General features: G+C 42.4%; 1 protein-coding gene across 2 annotated transcripts; it reads right to left on the bottom strand.

Moving 5' to 3' along the window:
* Positions 1-594: 594 nt before the first annotated feature.
* Positions 595-14838, bottom strand: SLC38A2 (solute carrier family 38 member 2). 2 transcript variants are annotated; one of them, XM_025477373.3, is made up of 16 exons: positions 14523-14838; positions 13100-13296; positions 12632-12713; positions 12353-12468; positions 9351-9424; positions 9166-9258; positions 8954-9035; positions 7431-7513; positions 6976-7034; positions 6718-6885; positions 6033-6112; positions 5817-5917; positions 5136-5260; positions 4598-4742; positions 4397-4494; positions 595-3598 (listed from the first exon to the last, which is right to left on the bottom strand). In XM_025477373.3, exons 2-16 carry the CDS (start codon positions 13213-13215, stop codon positions 3500-3502), a joined length of 1521 nt encoding a protein of 506 aa, XP_025333158.1. In that variant the 5' UTR covers positions 13216-13296; positions 14523-14838; the 3' UTR covers positions 595-3499. The 2 variants fall into 2 exon arrangements, with proteins under 2 accessions (XP_025333158.1, XP_048958339.1); XM_049102382.1 differs by lacking the exons at positions 12353-12468; positions 14523-14838 and having other exon boundaries at positions 13100-13166.
* Between the last annotated feature and the right edge of the window lie 535 nt (positions 14839-15373).

Genomic DNA, 15373 nt, shown 5'->3' with positions numbered 1-15373 from the left:
CACTTGACTATCACGACGGGATTATTTTCTTGCAGAAAACTTCCCCTGCCTTTGCAACCACTCCCAAGCACGCCTGCTGCTCTGAGGCATCTTGCTTTTTGTCGTGGGTATTTCACTGTACACGCCCTAGGTTTCCCAGGCTCCCAGCAGACCATACCTGAACTACCTGGTGTATTTTAGCAACTCCCCTCACATCTAGTCTCAGCTTGCCTGCACATTCCTCTGCAGCCAGCGCGCTTCCTCTCCCTTCCTGGATTGGTGCACAGAAGCTTAATTCTTGACCTCTTCCTAGTTTTTTCACCACTCTTTACTTTCACATGCTCCTCAGCAGTACCTGGGTAGGCACATGCTCCAGAAAGCTCTCAGATGATGCTGATGCACTAGTGGCCTACCTATAGCAGGCCCAACCCTGGGTCTTTGAGGTACCTCCTCACTTTGTAGAAACCAAAAACAAACTTTCCCTGACCATTCTCCTCTTCCTTATTTTATGGGACCTACTCAGCACCTCATTATCATTACATGGGACCTAATCAGCACCGATGCAAAACCCATCAGACACTGCTTATCCCATTACCTCAAAGAAAACACTGCTACTCAGGATTAAGCATGTATTTATTTTAGTTCAGTTAAAACAAACATACATTGTTTCATTGAAACGGTGTAGCACTCTTTGCCAACAAGTCCTAGTGGAACTGTTGGCCTCCAACAGCAGAGTGGGGGTATTTACACTATATACAGAAAGCTAACACACCCAGGTTCTCAAAGATCTTTCATTACACTAGATCACATTTGATTCCGTTACCTTAGATCACATTTTGAAACTACTGCATTTTGAAAATTAGACCTTATTTAAAATTTAAATAAGAGATCTGAATTTGCACCAAGTTTTCATGAAAAAAGTGATGTTCATTCAGTCTGTTTATTGCAAATGCAATTTAGGCAATATTTTAAATTTTTAGTGTTTACATAATTAGTCAATTTGTTTATATTGAAATCTCTGTACAGGTACTTTGGGGACAATTCTTATAGATACATGTGAATTCATCAAAATGCAGTTAAGAAACTTACAGGAATATATACACTTGAACCCAAGACCCAAACCTGACATTATATACATCATATATTACAAATACATATGGACAATGTATGTACAGATTATCATAAATATTGAAAAATAGGTTAGCTTTAATGGATTAATGCTGTTCTATAAATAACATTACAGTTATAACTGAAACATCCACGGAAGACAGTAATGCAAAATGAGGTGACGAGACAGTGGTTTTAATACTGAAGACTGCTCATTAATGGGAATTCACTGTTTTAGGAACCTCAAGGCAGACAAGATAGCTCCAAGAAAATCATGCAATGGAATTTACCCTAGGCAGTTCATTTTGAATCTCAAACAGCCAAAAGAGGATTGAAGGAGTCTTCCCAAATCAATTTGCTATGAGAAGAAAATGCTTTTTTTCCCATTCCTTCCTGGTTGCCACGGTAGTTTCTCCCACACAAAAGGATGTAAACTGTAGAAAACAACTCTCCTTGGTATTCTCTGGCAGGTCTCAGATGTGCAATCAGGAATTCTTCCGGGAACTCAAGCGAAGTGCCAATTCTTGGTCTGAACTAGAGGTGAGGTTCTGGATTTGAAGGGAGTGCTGAAGCCCAATTAAATGAAAGCAGTGCCATAGAATCCATCTTCTCACTGCCCTTCTCGATGGTCCCCAATTACTTTTTATTTTTGCAGAAACACAAACGGACCATTGGTTTCACCCAATGTAGCACTACAAGACGTCTTCCAGTTCCACAAGGGTCTTCACAGACATTATCTTGTCTGTAATTTAGTCACATATAATACAAGAATGTGTAACAAAAACCATGTCTGCCACATTTCTGGCCCTTGCCTAAAACTAAAAATGCTTAGTTTTAAGAGAAAAACTTAGAGCCAGAGGACCAATTGATGATTCCATTATTTGCTTCCCTCAACCACTAATGGAATTATGTATATTAGATTTTAGACATTATGCCTGATGAGCAAAGTACCACATTATTTAATATATTCACCATACACCGTAACGTACAATAAATGTGCTCTTAAAGCCAAGTAATTTTTTCACTTCTAACTGGCAATGAAATGGAAGGGTGATCATGCAGTTGGACCAACTACTTACACTCAGGTTGCACTGTTTTCCCTAGCTAACCACTTGTTGGATGTAAACAAAGAATTCTGTGTTGTACAAGAATGAGATGACGATCCAGTGCAAATGAGTTTTCGAAACTTACTGCATGAGAAACCCAGTGGCCTATATAGAGAACTTATACCAAATATCGGTGTAACCTGTGAATTAGACCTCTACTGTAGACAAAACATGAACACGACTAAGCCATACATTATCAAGTAATTCACACTTCCAGTAGCAGATGAGCATTTCAAAAAGTTGTACTCTCTGGATAGAACAGTTTTGGCCTATAGCCATCAAATGCCCATTTTCCACTGCTGGAAGCAATGTCAAAAAAAGGGCTGGCCCAAAAAACCCAGAGCTGTCAACTCAACTCTGGAGACAGATGCAACTGAATAAACCCTGTTTTACCCAATTGCACTATTTGGTACCTCAAAATTAGTTATTTTACTCTCCATAGAAATATCTGCATTATGTATCTTTCATTCTAATAGATTGAAGCCATAAATATTTCAGTCTGAATGAAGCAAATTATTTGGGGCCAGAGAAGTAAAGTGATGAACGAGTTCATCTGATTTGGTATAGCAATCATCAATCAATTAGTCTTTAATGGTGAAGTCTGAATGGAAAAAACTACGTTCCTATTCATGGTACTATTTTTCATTACATCATTTTCTCTAAAAATTTTTTTGGGTTTAAAAAAAGTATTTGGCTTATCATGCCTACAAAAAGGCAAATCATGTCACAATATTAATATTTACTTTTAAATACCAATGAATTTCTTTTATGGAATTTGTGGACAATCATTTTTGGATAAAGTTCAGGAAAAAAAAAGCAATTTTTCTAAAAGTAAAATAGTGCTTCTGAGGTCTTAAAATATTTTTGGTACAAAAAAATAATAGTGTTTTTCTCAATGGTTATTTCAATACTTTGCTGTAAATTAATAAGAATTGTTTCTCACATCGAATGGTTCCATTAGGCACATTCAAGTAAAATCATAAAATATCCAAGTTAAACAATGACATAGCCAAACATGTGGCTTGATAAAAGTTAAGAGTTCGTCCATTCTCTGGAATGGAATAAAATTGTCACTTCCATTAACCCGAGACTCGTGGTTTTGTTGTTAATATCCATTTCTATCATACAGAATAGTTTCTTTAGAAAGAAAAAAAAAAAGTTCACTTATTCTGCACTCAGAAGAACCAGCGAGGAATCTGCACTTCAAAAGGAAGTGAAACTGAAAACATTAGGTGAAATTTCATAGTAAGTTGAGAGTTGACTCAACACTGGCATCAAGTGGGCTATTGGAGTTTTCGTGGTGCCAGTTAGTGGCCACCTCCATGGGCATTGTGTACCCAATCCAGAACAATCAAGGCCATGCTGCCGGTCATCACCACTATGCCGCTTAACAGGAAGAGCATAGCCTGTGGTGAGCACAAGAGAAATTGATCAGCAAACAAGAAAATATAACTGCTAAACATTCCTTTCTACTTTTAAAAATGGGCTTGTGATCACTGAAATTATGTCGAGTGTCTTACAAAAGGTTTTCTCTTGCTAAAGATATTTAAACTTAAGAAGGATAAATAATTCTCTTTGCTAAATAAATGAAACAGATGACGGTTGTTTATAAACAATTCTAATACTCTAATCAGACTAAATCTATATATGGACCAGGCTAAGGACTAAAAGTCAGTCTTTTTCCTAAATAACTTCACCACCCCGATCTTCTGTACTTAATGTACGTATTCTTTGTAAAGTCAGTTATTATGCTTTAAAGCAACATTTTAGGACTTTATAGTGACAGCCCCCCCAGAGCTTTGCTCTGAAGACAGTTCAGTTCCTTCCTTTATACACTGAGGCCCATTTAAGCGTCTGTCGCAACGGACAGACAGCCCCACATACATGGGTTAAACTAATGTGGAAAGTTGAGTCAGTATCTCCACACCTTCCATGTACTCTTTATCTCTGGTTCCTATCGCTAAAAAAATCTCAACAGCTTTCCTGCGATTAACTTAGGCCTGTATTCAAAGGCCAACTCCCTTTCACCTCCCCTGCCCCAACCTTCTACCTGAGAAGCACTCCATTCTAGAAATATTCACTAGACGCTAAGGAGAAGCAGAACTCTAACAAAAGGTAGCTAAGGAACTAAAATTAAAATCAGGAGAGGAAATTCTAGTTTGGAAGATTGCTACTGTGCCTGTAGAGCAGAATATCCCACTCACCCCAATCTTCTGGACAGATTTCATAGGCTCTTTCTTCACTAACTTGATATAGAAGGCCGAAGGCAGAATAAAAATCAACATAGCAGCTGCAGACGCCCCTGGAAAAAGACACAGGCCATTTTGAGAAATCACTGGTCATTCCTTTCAAAACTTTAAAATCCCTGGTATGTGAAAGAACTTTTGACACCTTCTAAAACTTACCGATGAAACCAAAGATATCTCTAATTGTGGGGACAAAGATGACCAGCAAATTGGTAAATGCCAAGATAGACACAGTAATGAGACTATGACGCCACCAACTGAAATCTTTTGTTGCACACAACAGGTGAGTAATGGAACTCCGGATCTGCAAAAACAAACGAATAGAGAAATTGAAATTCCAGCTTTACATTAGTGGGGGGAAAAAAATTCCCCAAATAAAGGGCATTATCTTAAGAAAAAAAAAAAAAACAAAAAACAAAAAACAGGGGAAAGCAAAGCAGCTTTCTCAATGCTTAAGATTGTGCCCCTTCCTCTACTACTGTTTCCTTAACATTGGAAGATCATTTTAGATCTCCAATTATGGAAAAAATTACCCAGGAGGTTTTGAAAATCTACCAAGTATTTAAAAAAATCCCTTCAAAACCACCAACTTGGTATTGCTCTAGCAGTGTTTCCCTTCTCACAGAAGAGGAAAATCTCACAAGTCTTCACCTGTTTAAAAACTCGTTCCTAGTGAGAAGAACTAGTGATTACTTACTGGGAAAATGACTACTGGTACGGTCAGAGTCACAGCCATCAGGACAGCCAAACGAACAATGAGAAGAAGAATATCAGTTCCCATGATAGTAGAGTAGGTATGAAGCAATTCAGACTCAACGTGTTCTATGGGGAAAGACAAAAAAAAAAAAGAAAAAACTTCAAGTGAGTGGTTTCCTCTAGACATTAGGTGGGAAATCTAACTTAGAGCAAATGTGCACCAAAGTTATGAGCTACTCACAGAACGGCTATAAACTAAGAGGCTAATAAGATTAATTTGGAATTAGGGTTAATGCAATTAAAATAACATTGAAGGAAAATTTTTCTAAATACCAAGTAGAGATTTAGCCACATGACCCCCATCAAAACCAACAGGAGCTAAATAGCTAAATCCCACGGTCTGGCTTACAGTTTGTGTTGTAGAGTTTGAAGGTGGTAGGCAGTATGAACTCAGATGCAAATACATCATGTAAAAAGCCATCAAATGACTAATGATATGAACCGGAGTTCAAGAAATTACTCATTAAAGAGATTATAGGAAATTCTAAGCTCTAAAAAATCAGTTTCTGATCCCAAACAGGAAATACACCAAAATAGATAGAATTTTAAGTGGTAGATTATACACATAAAAAAAATCAGTTTCATTTCACCAAGTGTTTTCTGAAAGCTAGACATTATTTACCATAAAATGTCAGGTATCCAAAGAGGGCAGCAAGCAGGTACATGAGAAACATAGCGAAAAATGAAATCTTGGACACATTCATCATTCTTCTACGGCTGCGGCTACATAAATTCAAAGAAAAATACGAGTATGTATTTGAGCAGTAGTTACAGCAATAACCTGGTATTTGTCTAACTTTCCCAATAAATTTTTATAAAAAACATGTAAGGCACTCACCCTTTGAGTTCTTCGTAAATGGGAAGGATAGCAGGATGACAGACAAATGAAAAGGTCAAAATTGGCACGGCATAGACAGTCTGCAAAAAATGAAAACATTTACTTAAAATCCTCACGTCACACACTTGGGTCATCCCAGTTCTATAGTTTGTATTTTATAGTAACCAATTTTAGAATCAAAACTACAACTTTCCCTGGCATAATTAGATTCCCTTCTTCCAATCTGTTCACTGTGATCAACATCCTAACTTCAGAAAGTGTCAATTACTAACATCACAGGATTACTTCATTTCTCCATCCATTTTAAGATACAAACTAATGCTTTCTTCTCAGTCTTCAAGAACTCAATAATTAACTACTCATGTTTTCTGAAGAGTAGCTTTTACCCCTCCTCCCCTTACCATGGAAGTTATTTTCAAATTTCCAGTGGATAGTTTCCCTTCTGTTTTTCCCTAAAATCTTCTCTTAAGAAGATAAAAATTAGGGGTCAGGCAAGCTTCTGCCTTTGGCTTGAGTTATGCTCCCAGGGTTCTGGGATCAAGTCCTGCATCGGGGGGGGGGGGGGGGGGGGTCCCTGCTCAGTGGGGAGCTGAGCTGCTCCCCCCTGCCCCGGTTGTGTTTGCACTCTGTAGAATAAGTAAAATCTTAAAAACAAAAACTAAAGAAAAAATTTATATTTAGTTACCTGTGAGTTGAAGATAAAATAACGTGGTCTGCAAGAATCATCATCAGTCACATTAAACATCATGTCAGATGCCAAAGGTGTTGGATGTGTTAAGGTACTGTTTATTGTTTCATTAATTATCAAACCAACTTCCACAGGACAAGGAATCTGGAATTTCTTGCAAATCACCTGCCAACATATTATTTTGCGTTTGTTAAACTGGGTAACATGACTGGGCTTATAAACAAATCTCTAGCTTTAAAGAAAAGTTATACCTACCACAATTAGGAAGAACATCATACACAGTAAGGAAAGGCCACTGGTATATCCCAAATATCCTGTAAGGGGTGGCAGAAATTATTACTTCAATACAACAGACTTCAGGCAAATATATCTTCTCAACCAAACAACCCAAGTCTGCTTGGAAGACTTTAGTATGAACCCAACACCAAATTTCTAATTCTTACACACTAACATATAGAATTACTTAAAAACACTTGCTAATAAAATAAAAGGGACTTTAATTTCATATCATCATTTAAAAGCAAAGATATCCTCCAATATCAACAAAATATCCCAGCCCCGCCTGGAAGCCTTCATGCTGGGATTTTGAAAGGCCTAGGCGTGTAATGCGGCAGCTCCCAAAGTTACATTCTTGGGGCTTTTTAGCTTTCAATTTCTATTAAGAGGACATATAGCTAGTGAGAATTCCCTTTAGAGATGGGTTTACTCACCTAAATTTCTCAGCAGTGACAAAGGAAGAATGAGCACCAGTGACACCAGCAAAACCAAATAATCACCATTCAGATACCACAATCTGAATTAAAAAAAAAAAAAAAAAAAGAGAGAGAGAAACAAGGTCAAAACCAATCATGAGAACCCCCAGAATACTATGCACTTCTTCTTACTGGACTCATTTCATAGATATACTATAAAAATAAACACAAAAATTAAGACAGGTTTGGAAAAAAGCACTGCTTATTCACAAAAAACCTATACATAGGAATAAATTTCTGTGTGTGCTAGCTGAATATTTACTCAGGTTAGAAATGGGGTATGAACAGTGTAACTTTTGTCTCACTGTTTGCCCTGGGAAGGCTGCCCAGCTGATTCATAACATAAAATGCTTCTTAAAGGCTTGATACTAATGTAGTGTACAAAGCAGCATTGTTAAGGCAGTAATCTTATCTTTAAGCATTTTTAGAAAAATTGTACACCAACTCGGTCATAGCTTTAGCTTGCAATTTTTAATGCTAGAAACAAGGAAATTCAAAGCAAGTTCCTTTTAGACATCTATTAGCAAATGTAATTATTCAACTCCACAGCAAGAAAATTTTTTTATACTTAGGTAAAATACATAGGCAAAGACACATAACAAAACTCCCCGCCCCCAACCAGGATTTATTCCAGACTGTCAGGAGTATGTTGTGACACCTTGACCCACCTTGACTCCAAAAACAGTCAAAAGGTCCCTTCCCGAACTTAGAGAAATTATTACCCAGGTCTCCTTTAAGAGTTCTAGCAATATCTTTTCCTTTCCAGGTAATCAACCATACCCTCTCTTAAGTCACTATTTTCAAATTCTAATGCCCTGTGAATTCCACTCCACTTACTTACTTCAGCAACAAAGACCCCACAGAAAACTCACGTTTAAAGAACAGCTTATTCAATTTCTAAGCCAAAAGAGATAACCACACTTCTCTATTTTGAGATAATGAGCTTCAATAGGTGGGGAAGTAAATTATTCTTCCCCATGTTTACTTTAGATAAAAACCTGTTAGTCCGCTGGGAGGAATAGCTGTGTTACAAGGATAAGGTTTCTACAGCACCGCCATACGTTTTCTGGTCTTATGCATTTGAACAGATTAAGTTTTAAGAACACAAATTCATTAAAAAAAAAAAAAAATCAGATAGGACTGATTTGTAATGTAATTCAAAGCTTCAACCTGACTTAGGTTGGACTTTGTGAGTTATTCAGCTACAATTTCTCAGGGAATAAATATAAAGTTCAGTTCTAGAAAAACCTGCTTTCACACACAGGTTAAAGATATTATCCAAAATTAGAGCGTGAGCTTCAATCTTTGGGCTTTCATTCTTAAGAGTTCAAATCAGTCCATGAGGGACTTCTTGGTCAATTTCAACAGGAACATTAGGAAAAATAACTCATTAATAATTATTTTGTATCCACCTTTGAGAAAATGTATCTAACCATTTTAGACTGTAATTTTTCTTATGAGTAACCTTACTTAGCACCTACCCAGTTGTATCTTCAATGTTCATTAATGCCTGGATCACCAAAGGTAACTCATATTTCACTATGAAGAGGTAGCTTGACATAGCTGGAGGAAAACAAAATTATACCATTACAAGTGCAAAATGTGGCATGTGACACCAAAAGTAACGTGTCACCACTCTGTGCTACACAAAGAGCAAAAAGTCTACTCAAATCACCTTTTAAAAAATTCTTACCTCCAATGTTCTGCATGGTAATTGATCCAGAGGCTGCAAGCTTTCCAACTAATCCAAATGCTTTATGCCCCAACTGTTCATATAATAAAGACCCTAAAATACGAAGAACACAGACGCATGAAGCAAAGGAGGAAAATCCTGACAGGCGTTAATTGCTTTAGAAATAGCAAGAACGCTAACCATACCTCCTTCGTTGGCAGTTTTCAAAAGGAGATGAACAGAATACAGGGAAAATATTGACACAAACGTCAAGAGAATTCTGGTGAGAGAAGGAAAAGGCACAGAGTTATAAATAAGCACAGCTATATTTAAAGACAATCTTTTGCTTGTTACTGAAACACTGAATATGGAACGTGTCCTAATATTTCTGTGCTAGATAGAAAGCCCCTAAGACCTGGTGTTTACAATCCTGGCTAGAGTGTCAACATCTATGAATCTGGTACTAAAAACTCGCATCGCTTCTCAGGTGTTCTACAGTATTGGTGGAGAGCAGGGCTTTACCAACTGCACCAAAGGTGTCGGGAGACCCAGGAAAGCTTAAGTTTAAGGTGGTGGAATTATAAGACTTATAATTTGGTTCTGGCGCCATAATATTTAACTGTACTCTTGCCACTTCTCTGCATTTTAGTTTATTTATTTTTTTTTTTAAATGATGGGTAGGTCTGCCAGTAAATACAGCCCACAAGGCACTTGTGAAATCCAAAGTGAGACAGATTCAGGAAAGACCTTGAGACCACCTGGACTACATAAGAGGAATGGGACTAGAAAGGGACATCGATACTAACATTTCAAGTGTCAGGCACAGCTTTACAAATAACTGGGCACAAGTCAGAAGTAATCGCTGTGAAGATATGCTGTATTATTGCGTGCCATGGTGTGGAATACAGGCCTGGTATTATGACAACATTAAACAATGCCTGTGCTAGAACAAGGAGCCCAGCCCATCAGTCTGACGGGGCTAGCTAGCTCTTTGCTCAATCGGGTGGATCAGGGAAAATAAAAAATAAAAATAAAATCTAAAGAAAAAAAAAAAAAGGGAGGAACTAGAGGTTCCCTAACGTCACTTAGTTTTCCTTTAAGGATACAAGTTCTCCCTCACTCCAGATTCACTTTCCTCCCCTCCTGGGCAAGCCAAGGAAAATATAAATTTCTTTCTATTAAAAATAAAACAACCCCCCTCTCCTCCAAATCAGGGAAACACGTAGAAAACTCTGTAAACAAGATGGTTACTTTGATTCTGTACAGGAATACTGAATCCGGTACCATATTAAGGTCTAGCAAAGAAACTGATGTCTGTTAGTTAAAACCTAGGTAGTGGCACTGAATTGCCAGTCTAATGCCAAAAGCTTTATGGGGCCTAGTCTGAGGTGGAAAAATGACACCTCCGGCCTCACCTCTCACTGAACAAAGTTGTTAGTTTAATCAAAAACAATGTTCAAAGTATGCTGACAAACTCAGCCCTAACTACAATGAGGGACCAAAGGACTTTATAAAACCTTTGAGGTCGCTTTCAACCTCAGGTCTGCGTCTGCCTAGAGTTGTTTAACCATGCCGTGGCAGCCACATGGGTTTTGGCCCATTTACCTCTTACAACCTCTACATCCTCTAAACGTACCTTGTAAAATACTGAGGAGATTAAAAACTCACTTTCACACTCTCAATGTTATTTAACCATTTATTAAAAGAGTTGCTCAAGCACATAGATCCTATTACAGTGTAATTTCAGAAGTGCAAAGGTAACATCAAAATTTTGTTTTTACTTATGAAACAGGTGCCATCTTATCTCATGTTAAATAGAACCACGCTGGCGGCATTTAAAGTTGGTCTCCAGTTTTCATAGTAAGAGTCAGGAAGGATTTCGAATATTTTAACAATAAGGTCATTCGAGTTCTCCAGTAAAAACTTTAAAACACTCTTAGAGTCCCTTCCATGTAAATTCCTGGTCCTTCACACCTTAGTAAGAGATGTCAGGGAGCCTCATGCTAATGAAGCAAGTTGCTGGGATCCTAGCTTCCCATGCTCAAAGCCAGGCTCAACTTCAGTACAGATATTCACCACAAAGCACAACTTTGCTGCAAAGGTCCGCTTTTCTTTTCGTGAACATTCTATTCTGCTGGAGAAAATAACTTGAGTAGATGGCACCAGTCAGCTAACTAAAAACACATCTGTCACAATGGGACAAGTCCCTGCTCCCTGTAAGGCATGGTTTCTTCATTTGTGCAACAAATCATACTATCCTCCACAGAAATTGCCTTACCAGGAGCCCAGAGGTACCTAACCTCAACAACTACGATACAAACTTCATTGAAAATGTACGTTCAAGTTTACACGTACTTTTGTCTTGTACTATTCCCTCCTCTGGAAATAGGGTCCAGTTTTTCTGATTATATTATCTGAGAATCAGTAACCTCACAACAGTTAAGCAGCACTGCTCTCAAGTCCTCTATAGATCCAAAGTCCTATCCTAGGCATTTATGCTAGGAAGCACAGGAATAAATCATTTTAACTGGGTAACTAGAGAAAGAACATTTAAAAACAGGTACTATTAAAATAGTTATTTTATTGCTATGGCATGTGGCAATCACACAGACCTGGAAGAAATAAATATTAAAAAACAAAAAGCGAAAACAAACAAAAAAAAACCTACCCCAACATATGGGTTTCTTTTCAGTGTCCAGAAAATCATGACTCACTTTTCTTAGAACGAACACGTTCCAGGTTAAGCAAACACCACCACACCCCATATATTCTAAAAAGTCTTTTTGCCTTATACAAAGGTTTTGGGGGGAGACTATGCCAATTTATAAATGGACTTGGAGGTACCATCCTAATTAATTTTGTTTCCTATTTGGCCAGAACAAAACTTCTAACTACCCTGGATTTATCATCCACGGTTCTTTTCAAATATCCAACCCGTTACAACTCTTAACTATTCCCACTGATTTTGGTTTAATGATCAGTTTTCACTGTGGTCCTAACACCTCTTCTTAATTGGCTTTCTTGGTTATCATGCAGTTTACATATCAGAGTTAAGGTTTCCGGGTTTCTCATTGTAAATTTCACACAAAGGATCTTTTTTTAAGTCAACTATTTCAACTGTAAATTCTGTCTCTGGAGCCAAAAGTTTCACGTTTTATCATCAGATCAACTGCCCTGCATGGCAGACTCACTACTTACACATACTTACATAAAAAGAGCAATTCCAGTATTAGCCATGGCATAAGAAAGCCCAAGGATTCCACTGCCCACAATCGCATTGCTCAGATTAAATACTGACATTCCAAAGGAAGTAGTACCTGGATGCTACATAGAGGGAAAACGATAACCAAACATATAACAATAATTAAATGGAGAAAACCAGCTTTGGGCAAGTTAGATTGAAATCTAAAAGTCAAACTATTCTTTTTTTTTTTTTTTTTTAACTCCATAAAGCCACAGACACACAAAATGATTATTTCCAACTTACAAAGTCTGTTTCATACTTCTTCTTCCCCACGTTGGATTCAAGTAAAAAGTTCTGGTTTTCGGGATCTACGTCTGCATAATGGCTGTGAACAGGAGGGTGGGGGGTGAAGGGTGAAAAAAAAAAAAAAAGCAATTCTCAGTCGTTTTGCAATATACCACGGATCGCGGGAACGCAAAGAGCTAGCTGTCACACACCTTCCCCGAAATGCCCAAGTGTCAAGCAGGAGTCGGCTTTCACCCCAGAGACTGTCACTGCGACAATCGGATACTCTTTTTTTTTTTTTTTGAGATTGCACACACTCTCTCCAGATGCTGGGGAGGGAGCTGTGCATTGCAACAGCAGAAGCAGAGTCCTAGGTAAAGAGCCCCTGATTGCAAGCCGTTAAAAAAAACAATAACAAAAAACTAAAAAATTAAAAAAAAAAAAAAAAAGGGAAAGAAAAGGAGGAGAGCACACAACTTCTCCCACCTTTTCAGAGCGGCTTGCTTGGTGGGGTAGGAGTAGTTGAAGTCGCTGTTGGAACTGTAGCTGCTGCTGTCCTCATCCGGGGAAATGTTGAACCTTCCCATCTCGGCCTTCTTCATGCTGCTCCCGGGAGGCACAGGGCGCAGCGCTGGACGCTGGGCGGCTTTTGTCCTTGGCGGTGCACCGGCCCGCGCGGCTGCCTGCGAGGAAGATAGAGGCGGCGCGTCAGGACTGCAGCGCGCGCCCGCCCGCCGCCCGCCCGCCCGCCCGCCGCGGTCACGTGACGCCGCCGGGAGGCGCAGCGCGGCTGATTCATCCCCGGCCAGGCGAGTGGAAAAGTACCAGCCGAGCGCGAGGGGCGGGGGCGCGCCGAGGGGCGGAAAAGTACAGACAGCGGAGCCGCGGAGAACAAAGATGGTCCCGCCGCGGCGCTGCGCCCGCAGAGGCCCGCGCCCTCCAGACCCCGGGGCCCCTCTCCGGCGGCTTTGAGCCTGGCACGCTCCCCGTGCCCCCCAGCCCGCGGGCCGGGGTGCACGGGGGGCCCTGGAGGCTTTCCCTCCAGCCTCGCGGGTCGTGCACGGGCGTGCAGCGCACCCTTCGCACCCGGGCGCCGGCTGGCGAGCTGTGCGTGCAGCCCAAGCGCTACAGCTCCTCGTTTCTTTTGCAACGGGCGACGCGCGTCATCCGTCTTTTTCGTGCCCGGAGTCCCCACATGGGGAAATAAATGCCTCTGCGGCAGACAGCGGACTCACAAGGGGCAGCAAGGGCTGACACGGGTCCCCTCCCGACAAGGGGAGAGGGAGAGCACCCGTTCCCCGGCGCCCAGGGTTTGTTTACACGCGCACGCCCGTGCCCTCGAGCACACCCGTCTACAGGCATTTGGCTCGCGAGCGCTTCGCCCGGCCGGCCCCTCCTATGCCCGGAAAAGAAACTGATGCAATATCGATCGCCGATTATCAAATGTTCCTGGCCCGTCTTTCCCCGCCGTGGCCTCTCTATTCCAGAAGCCCCAACCCTCCTCCTCGGCTGCCCCCATATCCCAGGCCCCCTCCGAGCTCATTTTTTTTTTTTTTATTAATGCAAATCAGTCACAAGACTTGCCGCAGCGGAGCCGCGGGGCCGGGCTGGTTCCCCTCCCCTCCCCTCCCCTCCCCTCCCCCCCCACGGGAGGATGCGGCTCCGCTCGCGGCGGGCACGAGACCCCCGCGCCGCGCCCCTCCCCCGCCCCGAGGAGGGCGGCGACCCCCGCACGGGCCGGGGCCGGAGGCGGAGGCGGGTCCCACCGGCCCGTGTCACCCGCCAGTCCCGGGAGCAGGTGACCCCCGCAGCTGCCTTCCCGTCGCGGCCCCTCCCGGACGCCCCTCCCCCACTCCCGCCCGCGCCCCGCGCCCCGCGCCCGGGGCACGGACGCCCCCGCGCACGTTACCTCGGTGGTCCCCGCGCCTGCGATCCCGGAAACGTCACGCAGACGCCTTCAGCGGCTTCTCCTCCGCCGAACAGAAATCGTTTAACAAAAAAACCCAAACCAACAAAGGGCAGGAAAATTAAAAAAAAAAAAAAAGAATTTTTTTTTTTATTAAAAAAAAAAAAAAAAAGGGAAATGGCAAGTGGCCGCCCCCACCGTCCGGCGTCTCGAGGGAAAGGCGTGAGTGTGCGGGACGCGTGGCCGGGCTGCGGGCGCTGCTGCGGGCCGAGCGCTCCGGGACGGCGGCGACGCGCGGCTCTGCCGCTGCCCGCCGAGCCCGCGGGTTATAGCGGCCGCCCCGGAGGACGCGTCAGGGGGCGGGGCCGCGGCCGCCCGGGTGCCTCGTCTTTGTGTATCAACACCACCTGGGCCCCGCCCCCGGCCCGCCCGGGCTCGCAGGCCCCGCCCCCGGCCCCCCGCTCCCCCGCCCCCCCGCCCCCCGCCCTCGGGGCGGCCGGCCCCGCCCGCTGCACCCCCCGCCCCCGGGCAAAGCCTAACCGCGTTCTCCCGGGCCTCGGGGTCAGCCCCGAGACCCCCCGCCCCGCTCCCCCCCCCCGGCCCGCTCCTTTCAGCCCCGATGGGTGCCCCGCGCAGGCGGCTGCCTTTAAGGAGGCTTCTCCTTCCTTCATCCCTTCCTTCCGAGTTACCAGCAGTCTTTGCTTTCTCCCCAAGGCGTTTTGGGGACACATCCCGCCCACCCGACCCTTCCCTGCCTGTTATTTTTGTGGTTTGCTTGGGGTTTTTCTCTCTCAAACTTGGACCAACGCAACAGCGTCGTCTCCATGGCCGGTTTCTGTTCTCGTTCTTTCTTC

This window comes from Canis lupus, chromosome 27 (assembly GCF_003254725.2).
Source record: "Canis lupus dingo isolate Sandy chromosome 27, ASM325472v2, whole genome shotgun sequence".
NCBI lineage: Eukaryota > Metazoa > Chordata > Mammalia > Carnivora > Canidae > Canis > Canis lupus.
The sequence above is the reverse complement of the archived record's forward strand: the minus strand, read 5'-3'. Positions and strand labels throughout refer to the sequence as shown.

What these genes read in the sequence shown, in the direction of transcription:
- SLC38A2 (XM_025477373.3), bottom strand. Translation starts at nt 13,215, where the DNA reads ATGAAGAAGGCCGAGATGGGAAGGTTCAACATTTCCCCGGATGAGGAC. An exon ending in TGGATACCTGACATTTTATG is followed by an intron (nt 5,261 to 5,816) that starts GTAAATAATGTC and finishes CTTTCCCCATAG; the next exon opens with AACACGTTGAGTCTGAATTG. An exon ending in AGATATCTTTGGTTTCATCG is followed by an intron (nt 4,495 to 4,597) that starts GTAAGTTTTAGA and finishes GTCTTTTTCCAG; the next exon opens with GGGCGTCTGCAGCTGCTATG.